This window comes from Bos indicus, chromosome X (genome assembly GCF_029378745.1).
Source record: "Bos indicus isolate NIAB-ARS_2022 breed Sahiwal x Tharparkar chromosome X, NIAB-ARS_B.indTharparkar_mat_pri_1.0, whole genome shotgun sequence".
In the NCBI taxonomy this organism is placed as follows: Eukaryota; Metazoa; Chordata; class Mammalia; order Artiodactyla; family Bovidae; genus Bos; species Bos indicus.
In genome coordinates this window covers 102561054-102575552 of record NC_091789.1, presented here as the reverse complement: position 1 = coordinate 102575552, position 14499 = coordinate 102561054, and the positions used below count along the sequence as shown (strand labels likewise).

General features: G+C 42.9%; 1 protein-coding gene across 1 annotated transcript in view; it reads left to right on the top strand.

Moving 5' to 3' along the window:
- Positions 1-14499, top strand: part of MSN (moesin) — a 72746-nt gene that overhangs the window by 42006 nt on the left and 16241 nt on the right. The window contains exon 2 of the mRNA XM_019955836.2: positions 6585-6668. Coding sequence (XP_019811395.1) covers positions 6585-6668 — 84 coding nt within the window. The remainder of the gene's footprint in view (positions 1-6584; positions 6669-14499) is intronic.

The window sequence follows — 14499 nt, the reverse complement described above, 5'->3', positions numbered from 1 at the left end:
CTTCTTTCTAGAACCTACTGGGGAAAAGCATGGCATAGGAAGAGTTAACCCTAGGCAGGTCTTGCTCTCTGTGTTAAGTAAGGGTCTGGAAATGGGCAAGAAGAGGTCAGAACAGATAACTGTACCACATCCCACTTCCAAGTCCATGGGAAGAGGCTGAGTTGCTGGGAAGTGAGTGAGTCAGTGGAGAAGAAGGAGGGGAAGGGAGAGGGGGAGAATGCCTCCTAGGCTAGAGATTAAAAGCAACCCTTGTTTTACCCCTTATGGAAAACAGATGCTTGAGTCAGTGCTGTCATCTCAAGAGCCAAGACAGACCAGGCCCTGCCCTGCTCTGGCTCTAGTTCTGGCAGCAGGAAATGGTGGATGCTAGAGCCTAAATAATGGTGAAAGGCAAATTTGAGTCACAATGTAGTGACTGCCCTCTGTCCATGGAAGAGACTGAAGTTCTGGGGTTGCCCTAGTAGGGCTCATCCTACCTCTGGCCACACTTTTGCACTTACCTTTGCCTTCTCCATAACGGCAATGCCACTGAAAGCCCAGAGGACTTGGGCCTTTGAAGAATGGGGAGGTGGCAGGTGAGAGGTGAGGTCATTGAGCTCAGACTCAATTGGGCTGACTCACAAGCTCTGCCCTGGCAAGGGGGCCTTCCCAAGTAATGCTTCACAGATGTGCCCAGGTTCCCTTGTACCAGAGTGTTTGGGCCTTAGCCAAAACAGTTGCCAAGGCATTGTCTGAAGTCAGCAGTGAAATCAGCATGACCAGAGAGGTAGGTGGAGTCAAGGATGGTGCTCTGGAATGTCCAGAAGGCCTGTCTTTACCACTTGTTGGCTGAGTAAATGTGGTTTCAGTGATGTTAAGTTAGACTGTGAGTGAAGGGGCTTGGTGCATTGTTGTTAACATAGTTTGTTCGTTTCCATCTTTATGTTACCTGCCTCTTTGTTCATCAGTTTCCTTATTCATGATGTGGGGTTGGTAATGCCAGTTCCTTCTAGCATACAGGTCCATTGTCCAGACAAGTCAGTTTATTTGACTGTCTCTGCTTTGTCCTCTGCGTGTGTGCATGCTCAGTTGTGTCTTGACTTGTTGTGACCCCATGGACTGTAGCCCACCAGGCTCCATTGTGCATGGAATTTTCCAGGCAAGAATATTGGAGTGGGTTGCCATTTCTTCCTTCAGGGGATCTTCCCGACCCAGGAATTGAATCCACATCTGTTGCATCTCCTGCATTGGGAGGCGGATTCTTTACCACTGCACCACCTGGGAAGCCATCCTCCAAATTCCTCTCTGGTAAAGAGCCATATTGTAGTTCAGTAACATGGAGCAAATGAGAGGAAACTTTGCCCCGATCTCCTCTCTGTGGCCCAGCTACTGCTCATGTGGGTACTCTTGGCCCTAGGAAATGAGAGAGTTCCTTATTTGAAGTGGCCAGGTCTAGAGGGCAAAGTTCCCCAGCTGTTGCTGTCAAGGCAGAGGTAGGTAGTTATTTTCTTTTCTAGGCCAGCCAACTGGGGACACAGGAGAGATCCAGTTTGTTGAGGGCTTTGGATGATAGACTACTGAGATGGGCTATAGACCAGTGAAGGGCTTGCTTGGGAATTGTCTGTATTCCATTTTTCAATAAGGAACAGTGGATTTATTGTTCTTGGGCTAGGGGTGGGTGGGCTAGTGTATATGAGTGACACCCCCCACCACCACATCCAGACTCTTTCTGTTCCGTAAACCCTAAATGATTTCATGAAACACAGTTTTCAAGGACAGGCTTAGACAGGGCCTTAGTTCTTTACTGGGGACCACATCTTGAAATACTCTCTCACCCAGGCCAGCTCCTCCATTCCCGCTGAGCTGTGGGGCTGCCTGGGAACTTTCTGCTGACTTTGGAGGCTTTATTTTCAGGTTCTTGCCTTTCAAACTAGACTACCCTCCTCTCTTCATTGATACTGAAGAGGCCAGGCCCAAAAGGAAGGCAGTGGGTGCCCACTTGTGTGAGCATCCTGTGTGGCAGTGGATCTGGGCCTGCAGCTCCTTGTACACATTTGGGTCCCAGATTACTGTTAAGGAAAATGAGAGATTTTCTTTGATCACCACTCCTGCCCTATACCTATCACCTTCAGCCCTGGTCATGCTATTACCCTTGCTACCCCTACTGCCAACACACTGAAAATCAGGAGAACACAGACCCATGATCCTGTCTTCAAGACTCACATTTTATTCTGAGTTGAGTGGTGGCAAGAATAGAAGTCCCTTTGTGTTGTGTTTGCTTTTCTTCCTAATTTTTTAAACCTAAGATTTTTTATCTCCACAGTGAAGTTCAGGGAACCACAGGCTGCTTTCCCTTGAGATGCAGCCACAGTGGAATGACAGAAACTCTGAGCAGGGATTCTGGAGACATAGGTTCCAGTTTAGTTTCAACTGGACAGCATCAGATTGAAGGAGAGCTCTTTCTTGTTCTGGGGCAATGCTCTATATATGATACAGGAAGCATGAACAGTTCTAGCCTCTCTGACATATTTATCCCTAACCCAGACTGAGTTCTTTTCTACCAGTTGATTTATTTAAGAAACATTTATAAACAAATATTTCAGTTAAATATTTGGAGTTATGGGCCAGCCCCTGAAGATGGTAGATTGCTATGACTCCTTTCCATCTACCTTCCTGGCCTCTGTGCCCACTCTTCACCTTGCAGGCCTCATTTACCCTGGAGGAGCTCTGAATCCTTGCATCTCTGTCTCCTTTGGGGCCATTGCATTGTGTCTCTTTCTTTACCTGGGACATTTGGGTGCTCTTCCCCCCAACTCTCACATTCTCCCTTTTTCAAAATCCTTATCTTTAGATACCCTGCAAATACCACTTTGAACTGTGGTTCTGTATTTCTACAAAAAAGTTTCTTCTGTTCTGGTATGGTACTTCTCAGGGTTTCCCTTGTATGTAATAATTTCCCTGTTATTCAGTAAGTCCTTAGGGTCAGAGACTGATTCTATAGCTCTACTGCAACCATAGTTCCCTAAACATAGTATTCCATTAATATTGGGTAAACTGAAATAAATTTATAGAGAGCTCCTTAACCTGGAGTCCTTGGGCCTCCATGAAATCTATGGGTATAATTTGAAGTGGGAAGGATCTATGAAGATGGATGGAGGAAAATTTACATATTTGTTTTCACTGACTTCTCACTAAAATTTAACCCTTCTTTCAGTTATGAATTTAGGCCAAAAAAAGGCAGTACCTGTGACTTTGTCACCAGAGGAAATCTAAGATACTTTGATATTACAGTTTAGTTACTATAGATTTTTCAGAATATCATTTATGCTGAAGACAAGATTGAAATTACAGTAGTAATAACTAATAAGAACCAGTGTTAGGTAATTATATAATATAATAATGAAGAAGTACATATTAAATTTTGGTAACTATTTCAATGTAATTGGTCTCTTTGTATCTACTTTATTTCATGCATTTACAAATTTCTGAGAAGGCAATCCATAGACCTCACCATACTGCTCAGAAAGGTCCGTGGCACAAAAAAGTCAAGATGTAAAATGTTCCCATCTCTGAGTCTGTATACTGTGCTATATCTATCTCTTGTATCTCCTTGCTTAGTACTGTTCATTTAGCCAATATCTTGTGAGTACCCACTGAGTCTTAGGTACTAGAGAAAGTGAAAGTGAAGTTGCTCAGTAATGCCCAACTCTTTGCGACCCCATGGATAGTAGCCTGCACCAAGCTCCTCTGTCCATGGGATTTTCAAGGCAAGAGTACTGGAGTGGGTTGTCATTTCCTTCTCCAGGGAATCTTCCCAACCCAGGGATCAAACCCAGGTCTCTCACATTGTAGACAGACACTTTACCATCTGAGCCACCAGGGAAGTCCCTAGATACTAGAGAGGTAGCTCTAATTAAGATAGAAGCCTCAAAATGAGGATTAAATTTCTCAATATACTAAAAGGGCTGTTGTCCCTTTTCTACTTCTTATCTGCCAAGTCATTGGTGTTTTGAGGGCTCCCCTAACTCAGCTCAAGTGTGATTTAAGGCTAGATATTGAAGCCAATATGGATGTGAGAGTATGGATGTATGGATGTGAGAGTTGGACTATAAAGAAAGCTGAGCACAGAAGAATTGATGCTTTTGAACTGTGGTGTTGAAGAATACTCTTGAGAGTCCCTTGGACTGCAAGGAGATCCAACCAGTCCAGCCTGAAGGAAATCAGTCCTAGGTGTTCGTTGGAAGGACTGATGTTGAAGCTGAAACTCCAATATTTTGGCCACCTTATGTGAAGAGCTGACTCATTTGAAAAGACCCTGATGTTGGGTAAGATTGAGGGCAGGAGGAGAAGGGGACGACAGAGGGTGAGATGGTTGGATGGCATCACCAACTCAGTGGGCAAGAGTTTGGGTAGATTCCAGGAGTTTGTGATGGACAAGGACGCCTGGCGTGCTGCAGTTCATGGGGTTGCAAAGAGTCGGACACGACTGAGCGACTGAACTGAACTGAATTGAAGCCAAATTCTAGTCCATTGGGCCTCATTCTCCCTACCTTATGAGGGTCCATTATATGGAGGTCACTGGATTGGCAGGGAGCCTAGGTAACACTGAGTCAAAGTGACTAATCTTGCCTGCTGTCTCTCACTGGGGTACTTGCCTTACTTGTTCCTGCCTTCATGGCCTTTCCTGTCCCATTGTCAATCCTGAAATAGATTTCCTCCTTGGCTCCCTGGTGAGATTTATTTACAAAATTGTTCCCCAGGCCTGGTCCTCATCAGAATTGTTTAGCTGGCAAAATTGCTGTCTGGCCCCCTCTTTCCCACTAGCTGACCCCTGTGCTCAGGAAAAGCCCATAGGTATTAAAGACTCATAAGGCTTAATGTTTTAGCTACTCCATGGGGATTTGTATCTTTGGCAATTCTACTTTTATTCCCCTCCAACAGAATAAGTAATATGTGAGCATCCTAGAAATGTAGATTAGTTTTCTTTTTAATTTAAAGAAGGGAGGATGCATTCATAAGATCACTACCCAAAAACCAAGACTGACAAATACTTGGGTATGATTCCAATAACCTCTCTTTGAATACTTTTTTATAAAATTGAGCTCATGAAATCTTGTTGCTTACTCTTTCTTAATATTACTGAGGTGTTTTATGTGGGCATGAAATAATCATTATGAATATTTTATTTGACCATGTGACAAGCCATCATATGGCTATATCATATAGATTACCTAAGCAAAATGTCCAACAACTAAAAAACTTAATCTTTGGAGGTTCTAAAGGGAGGAGATATATATATATATAACTAAAGGGAGGAGATATATATATACCTATGGCTGATTCATGTTGAGGTTTGACAGAAAACAACAAAATTCTGTAAACCAATTATCCTTCAGTTAAAAAATAATGAAAAAACCTTAATCTTTGGTTTCTTTTAATAGAGGCATTCTACACTTCGATGTAAGAGAGATTTGACATGTTGGCTTAAATTGTGAGACTTGGACTTAGATCTGAATTCAAACCCTGTCTTCCCCACTTACTAGCAAAGTAACATTAGACAAATATCTAAGTCTTCATGCCCAATGTGGAGATATCCTGTTTCACAGGATGATTATGATTATTGGGATAGTACATATAAAGTGCCTAGTGAGTAGTGAGTCTTCATACATGAAAGCTGCTGCTTATTGTTACTGTTAATACTATTACCACTGCTACCAAGTTTTCAGCCAAAGAATCCTATCTCTACTGATGAAATATCAGCTATCATTGACTTTGGCTAGGTGATCTATTCCTAAGAGTAGAGGGTGCTTTTTCTAGTACGTATGAAATACTTTGTGTTTCCATCTGGGCCTGTCCCTGTCCCTTTTCCCTATGCTTACTTGGCTTTGGTAGCACCTCTGTCCTGCTCAAACCTATCTATGTTGAGGGCCCTTTCCTCTCTTGTGCCTAGGGAGACCAGTGAGACATATATACAGGAAGTGTTAACAATGCAAGACAGTATATAGAACCATAGACATCAGCACGGAAATGGCTATTGGAGATTGCCTAGTATAATTGACAAACTCCATCTCCTGCACTCCTGCCCTTGCACAGGTGAAGGGAACTAAGGCTCAGGAATGGGATAAGATTTATTCAAGGTTGTAGAGTAAGCCAGTTATGGTGCTAGGCTTGGAATCCAGTGTTCTTTATCCTGCCCTTAACTTGCCTCTATGAAGACCAGTGCTGTAGATAATCCAGGCTATAGATCGGAGGTGGGGCGAGAATGCTGTGGGCTTGGAGCTGGCTGATGTAGGTGGAGAAGGCTTCCTGGAAGAAGTATAGCCAACATTTGTTTCCTTTTGATAATAGGTTTATTTGCATTCATTTATTTTCCCCTTGATAAGCACTGCCTTGTAGCAGTGGGGGGTTTGTCTTCAGTAAACTGGTTGGGAGCAGAGGGCTAGGTTACTGTTTGTTTTAATGGTCTCCCTTCCTTCACACCAGTATCTAAATTCCATAGGTTCCTGCACCTTAGTTTCTTCTCCTGTGGTTGGATAGAGACTTATCCCAGGCTCTGTTGAGCATCAAGCCAAACAACTGACTTATCTCCTTTGATCTAATCCTAGATCAATGTGCGTGTGACCACCATGGACGCTGAGCTGGAGTTTGCCATCCAGCCCAACACCACCGGGAAGCAGCTGTTTGACCAGGTAAGGGAGGACTTATTGCTTCTTAGCCTCCTACTTCTCCCAATAGCTTCCACTTTCCCCAAAATGCCCACTTTTGAGGAATCTCTTCTACTCACTCCTCCAGCAGAGGTCAAAACAAAGGCTGACCTCAGCCTTAATGAAGTAGGCAAATTTTAACTCTGGAAGCCTATATCTTGGATGGCCCCAATCAGTCCTATCCTTGGGGCTAAACATGGGAGAAAAGAGAAGCAAGTAGGGTATGACTGTGCTAGATACTTTAAAAATGTCAGCAGGCAGAGCCCTTCTCTCAACTCTGAAAGATATGTGATTCTTCTCTGATTTAACAATGAGGCTCAGAAATTAAATAATTTTATTGCACTCAGTTGGTATCTGCCTGGGATTTGAACCCCACATTCTTGTCACTGTACAACATGGCTTCTGTCACTTGGTTTTTCTTCCCACTAGAAGGAAACCAACATATTCTCCCTGTAGTAGTGTGCTCTATGTACATTTCCCTCAAGGAATATTGGGACTTAAGATACCACAGTGGGTGAGAAATGCAATAAGAGGATACCTCAGCTCCTATAAACTTGACATGGAGATAATACTGAAGTAGTCATCCCCATCTACAATCCAAAGAATGTCCTTTCATTGTGAATCACCATTGTCAGAAAGGATGTGCTATGTAACAGCCAGGTGGGGGCCATAGAATCCAAAGGAATGTGCCTTTTGTGACCAGACTTCCAGGAGTAAAAATGGGGCTCTCATTTCCAGAAACTGGAATCCCTCCAGACAGGCCATTATCCTACTTCCACACCAGCCTCTGGCGAGGTGAGAGTCTGACATTGTCCTGGATGTTGGGACCACATGTCCCCTTAATGGATTTTCCATGCCCTCCTGCTTCCCTTTCTCCTTTGCTCTCTGTGTACTTCTGCTGTCGGAGCTTACCCATACTTGGGAAGGGAAAGGAGGAAAGAGATTATATTCAAATAAGATCATTCTATTACTATGAATACATCTGACTGGTGAGAGGAGAGGATGGAGATGGGCATGGTACAGGGCTGTTTTCCATTCAGATCTCTGTGTAAAAAGAAGGAAAGTATGGCTAGAAATGTGAGACAGTTTGGGCATGTCTCCTGAGTCCCTGATGTCATATGGTAGAGTACGAAAATTGCTGTCTATGGCTAATACAGATGAAAGTTAACATTTTGTCAAGGGCTTCCTGTATGTCAGGTACTATGCCAGGCATTTTGTAAACCATATCACTTGACTATCACAAAGCCCTGTGAGTGCAGGGATTAGTACTAGCCCCATTTTACAGATGAGGAAACAAAAATCTTCATATTCTTAGCTAGGCCCTGGGAAAATTTATTGAACCTTTTTGGGTTAGTAGTCTCATTCCCCCACCACGTCCCCCACCCCAACCAAAGTGCATCTAATGTCTACCTCACAGACTTTTTGTGAGATTATGGAAGAGTCTATTATTTGTATCTCACTTGCTACCCAGTGGCTTGTAAGGATATATAAAATTCAGAAGGATAAATTAAAATAGGTGAGAAAGACTATAAGAAAGTGCATATAGAGAAGAGTGTTATGTGAAGCATCTGACGTATAGTAGAGATGTAATAAATGATAGCTGTCAAACACCGTGACACTTCTTGTCTGATTAATCAGATAGAGTTGAGAGATCGGCTTGAAGATCCTCAGCATATGTAACTGGATTTAACTGGAACTTGCTTCTTCTCTGGAGTTTGTTTTGTATCAAATGTTGTAAGGTAGTCATTGATATTTAATTTGAGAAAGTAAAAATTAGAGGAACATTTAAACACACATTTACTACAATTAATGTACTGGCATTCATATAGTTCACAAGTGATTACAATGCTAATCTTGAATATGACATTGCATTTTGATTATATTAAAGTTTTGCCTTCTTTTGCATGCAGGTTTTATGTTGGAAAGCTTATAAAGGGATAGCCTAGTGAACTAGAAAGGGCACTAAATAGAAAGTTAGAAATTTTGGGCCTTATGGCTGGCTCTACCACTAACTCTCCTGATACCTTACACAAACCTTTCCCCTCTTTGTGCTTCAGTTTTCCCATCTGTACAGTATCTAACTGATACCTCAAATCTGGTTATCTCTCAGAAATTTATGGCACTTATTTCTGTAATCCATATTTGTTCTTTCCCATTTGTAACCCCACTATTTGGATTTCAGATGACCCCTTTCTGTAAAAAGGAAGGAAATGCTTCACTTGAGTATGATTTGCAGTTGGCATATACCAGGGAGTGGGGAGGGCAAAGCTACCTGACAGCAAGGACAACTCTTCCTGTATAGGCTTCTTACTGTCCCTGGGACAAAAAGGAGAAGGTATCCATACCATAGGTAGGCTGTTGGGCCCTTTGCTTCAGACGGGAATATCATTCTGGACAGCAGCTGTAGAGAGGAGAGTATGAGCCAATGTGAATTTTATAGTCCAGATAGGAACCAGAGGTTCCCTCAACCTCTGCCCAGACTCATTCCCAGAGTTCTATGCCTAATCTCTCTCAAGTAAATGACACCATCCCCTGCCTTCAACACTGGGGTCTTTGTCCATTTGCATTGGATGGGGTAACTGTGGAGGGTGAGGAAGGTATAATTTAGAGACTAGGGCAGAAAAATCTTTGAACAAAGAAGTTTATTAACTTCAAAAAGCCACAAGGCCAGGTTATTCTTTGTTAGTGTTTGTTTGGTTTGCGTACTATGGATGTGGTTCTGAGGGAAGCCCATATGGTAGGGATTCTTGGCTGGATTGGTGTGCTAGTTCTGAAAGCTACTACTTCCCCAGAAAAGCCCTTGAGAAACTTGAATCTTTCATATGGTTAGAGACAGGAAAGGGAGGAAACCGCGAAGTTCATGATTTCCCAACCAGGAAGATCAGTGTTTTGAGAAAAATCATTTAGTGAGTACCTACTATGGACTAACTTTGGCTCAGTGTTTTAAACCTTGCAGTGACCCTGCTTATAAGAAGTGAAAGAACACACTCTAGGTTATATAGTTAGTAAATTGTAATATGGAGTTTAAATTATAGCTCTGACTGTAAATAAAACAATACTTTTCCCTACTGTGCTACTTTGGGGTGAATGAGCCTGTTTGGCTCAGAGAAGACTCAAGAAGATATGTATTCTCTGTCTTGAGGTCACTGAGGTGCTATCATTGGAAGGAAGGGGCAATCATGTTCTGTGATGTCAGAAGGAACAGAGCTGGGACCCCATAGGTGAAAAGTACAGGACAAAAAGATTTGAACTCTGACACAGAATTGAGCATCTGGCACTCTCAGGGCCAAGGCAAGTCTGGGTGGGAATCCTCAGACCTGTGCATGTTCACAGGCCACTGGCGGGGGTTGATCTTTTCCCTCTTTCCAACTTGATGAGGCATAAGGGAGGAAGTCTATTATGTTTGACCTTCTTTCTGGGAGATTAGGGGCCTAGGAGAAAGGAGCTGGACTCCTTGAGAGGGACTGACAAAAGCTTTGGGGCCATCCTGGAATCCAGCAGTTGTCTGGCTGATGACCAGAGAGGAAGCTGACTGGAGACGAAGCACTCTCCTTGGCACTGGTGATAAATAACAGGCAACAATGGGACTCCATAGCTTGAAGAGGCCCAAGGCATGGTGGGAAAGGGATATGGGGCCCATAGTTCTTCTCACTTGCCTTTGTCTCTTGTCAGTGCGGAGGAGTGAGAACATCTAGGGAGGAGAGAGAGAACATTTTTCTATAGCAATTTTTGTCACTTAGCCCCATTTCTAAAACCTGAGCTTCTTCCAAGGGCTCGTGATTACTTAGGTGGCGTAAGTTCCACTTTAAGAACCCTCTACTTGTCTCCTCCTCAGCCATGGTCTCTAAGCTCTAGCTCTAGTCTAGCTCTACCTGTCCCCTCCACTTAAGGTTTTGAGCTGTGGAAAAGAGGTGAAATCTCAGAGCATCCATCCTATTCATTGACTGATTCAATATTGACTGAAGGTCTACTGTGTCTTGAGAAGGATCTCTAGCCTATCAGATACCATCTCTGTCCTTAAGGAACTTGGAATTACTCACCTTTGGAAACAGAAAAATACATGCAACTCTCCTCTCACGTTGAATGAAAAAACATCCTTGAGACTCAAGTTGTACGTAGAGATGGTATATAGAGCATGGGATTTAGAGTCAGCCTTGGGTTCAAATTCTATCCTGCTGTTTAGCCATGTGACCTTGGATGGCTCGTGTAGCCTCTTAGGACTTCACTTTTCTCAGTAAAATAGTAATCACACAATTTTAGAGATTTTGTAGTCTTATTTAATCCTCGAATAAGTAAAGTGCCTGGTGCATAGCAGGCATTCTAATGTTGCTTGTTCTTATTAAGAGCTAAATAAGTGGGTAGAATTTCCCCTGGGAGTTCAGATAATGGAGCCATGCAATCAAGAGGCTTTTCTGGCTCAGTGAAGTTCTTAGGATTTGTAGATTCTGTATTGAAGACAGCAATCCTCCTTTTTCCATTTTTATTTTAGAAAATACCTAATATCTGTTATTGTAATAGTTGTATCTCCATCTTATAGATGAGGAACTGAGGCTTGGAAAGAGGAAAAGACCTGTTTAAGGTCAGATAGCTAGGACATAGTATAATGGTTTGAATCAAGGCACATAGCATTTGCAATTTTCCCAGTACCTTTTGTCAGCTGTGTCCTCTGTGACTTCCCCTTTCTTTGCCTGTTTCCATTCTAAAAGCAAAGTTTGGTCCCTATATTTAGAACCCTAGATGAACGTGCTCTGTGTTATAGAGTAGATGGCCACTTGGGCACAGTCAGTGTAGGGTAACAGAAGCAGAGATGGTGACAGCCCCTCCTGGAACTTTCCAGTTGTGCACTGATTTGCTTTCAGGTAGGTGATTGATGGAGCTGCTGCCAAGCCTGTAATGGCCTCAGGTATTTGGGCATTGGTGCAGTTTTGCACTGGAGAAGGCAATGGCAACCCACTCCAGTACTCTTGCCTGGAAAATCCCATGGGCAGAGGAGCCTGGAAGGCTGCAGTTCATGGGGTCGCTGAGGGTCGGACATGACTGAGCGACTTCACTTTCACTTTCATGCATTGGAGAAGGAAATGGCAACCCAGTCCAGTGTTCTTGCCTAGAGAATCCCAGGGACGGGGGAGCCTGGTGGGCTGCCGTCTATGGGGTTGCACAGAGTCAGACACTACTGAAGCGACTTAGCAGCAGCAGTGGTTTTGCACATAATTTCTCACGCACTTAAGGCTCAAGCCTTGCTTCCCAATCCTGCTATTGGCTTCTGAAGTGATTGATTATGTCACTAGTTTATTTATTCAGATAGATGCATAGAGGATATGGGGAGGGGGCTTTGGGTTCTGGAATTGGCCTAATATTCTCTGCCCTCCCCAGATCTCAGATATAAGTAGCCTTCACATGCAAAAAGAGGCAAACAGGAGTTCTTTCTTACTTATGATGCTCCTGGTAATTAGTGACAATTTTCTGAGAGGCAAGTCTATTTCCCTCATGGGACCCCAGTTTTCTAGTTTATGCTGCTTGGATCTTGTAATGCTCCAGTCTGTTTTGGGGGTTAGTATTATGTGGCTGAATAGAATCCACAGCCAGTGTTTTGCAAACTAAAGTCCTAGCCCCCCTCAAGGTGAATGTGCCAGGTTCCAAGAGGTTCACAGACCTGTAGGCTGAATGTGATTTACTATCTTGGAGCATCAGTTGTACTTGTAGATATCTATTTTATTATTAAAATATAGATATTTAAGGAGTAAACAGTAAATTTTGCACAAATTATTAAGATTAAACCTTCAGGCTTCAAAGAAATTATGACTTACAGCCAGCCATCTCCTAGTATTCTGACACTTCCAACCCCACCCCACCCCCCCACCCCCATCCTCTGGGTATATGCATTCATTATCTTCTGTGGCTTAAAAATGTCTTCCATGGCAGCTTTGAGAAATACTAGCTCAGGCCAGATGAGATTGCTGTCTGAAATCAAAGGGAGCAAAGAATTTTTTTCTTAGAGATGCAGCCACTTCTCAGAGTGGAATGGTAAAGAACCTGCTCATTGGAGCCACAGATGTTTTCCCAGAACCAGTACCTAGACACTCTTTCCCACTAGAAAATGAGGTTTCTCTTTCCTCTGAAGTAAGTTCTCAGCAGGAGGCAAAGCTTGAAGCAAGCTAAGCTTGGCCTGATTCCATATTTTAGAATTTGAAAATGGGGCCAAGAGTTGCCTGATCAAATGATTCCCAGCACCCTGTGGACCTTAATTGGAGATTTCCTTACAGCCTGGGGTCCACGAGTCATCAGTTTTATCCTTTGTTCTTTTTCAGTCTCAGTTCTGACTTCAGACCATATTTCCTTCACCCAACACACTCACTTCCTTACTTTGGGACTTCAATGGAGGCTAAGAGACATCGCTCTCTCTCCAAGCCTACAGTCTAAGGAAGTAGAGCATTTATATGCATCTGATTTCTTTGTGTTCATAGGGAAGAGGCAGTGCTCAGAGAGATTAAAATGCCCTGCTGATCCTGATATCTTTTCTTTTGATATCACTTTAACTATTACTTTATCCTCAGAGATACTCTAAATCCTGGAATTATTTTAGCTCCTATAACTCCTCTCATCATACCCCTAACCATCCCGCTAGTGAAGCAGACAACATGGTGTAGAGGCTAAGGAACTCACTCCTGGGACCTGTGGAACTGATTGTGTGGTCTGTGCCTGCCTCACTTTCTTTTAATTCTGGTGTCTCTTGAGTTTCTACACCTGGGCCGTTGGTACAGGCAAAAGCCAGTTGCTACCCTACTAGTTCTGTTCCCAGTATGCCCTGCCATGACCTAGCATCCTGTCCTAATGGTCCATTTTCAACATCTTCAGTGGGTCTTTTTCTATCCTGGGGCTGCATTGTTTCTTGGAACTTATTTCTTTACACCAATTGCACCTGTACACACTATGTTCTGCAGCCTTGTGGAAAACCATTAATTAGACCCTATCTTAGATATAGGATGTAAGAGGTGCTTAAAAAAATCTTTCCTATCCACATCCTCTCCCTTTATCCTCTGCAAAAAAAAAAAAAAAAAAAGTCACTGTCACATTTCAACATGACTACTTTGTATTCTCCATCTAAAACCTGATGGTAATGCCTATTGACTTAGACTCAGAGACTCACCTTTCCATCAAATCCTGGAAGTCTTGATCTTTCCTCATATAGTACACCTTCCCTCATTTATTTTTTTCTAAGCATGTTCCTAGTTACCCAAGTTGTCAAGAGGTATGTGGGAAATGGGGCTGTATTTCTTGGTCATTTACAAATAACTTAATTAGTAGATTGGTAGAACTTGAGAGCATAAAGAAGTCATTTAAGCCACACCACTCATAGTAGATGGCGAAGCTGGATAGATGAGGAAACTGAGGCCCAGAGAAGGAAATGTATTGCCTTAACATCACACAGCAAGTGGAAGACAGAAGTGAGACTTCCACTCAGGTTTCTTGATACCTGATTCAAGCTATGAAAGGGGAGGGTAATCATCATGAACACCCTGGTGAGCAATGAAGGTTAATGTCTTGGCAGTATGGCTTCTCTCCAAAGTGATTGTTGACTGAACCTAGTGGAAAAGCCAGGAGCTATATGTAGATGCAGAGGTAGTCAAAGTTCATTTTCTGGCTGGTATATCTGGATCAAAAGAGAGATAAGGCAGTTAGTCACTTGGGAACCCCAGAGCTTCTAAGCTCTTTTGAACCCTTGGCCTTAGGAGATAGCAAACAAGAGAAAAAGGGTATAGGTTTTAGAGTCATATAATTAGGATTTTAGTCTAGACTCTATGGTTTTAGACAGATT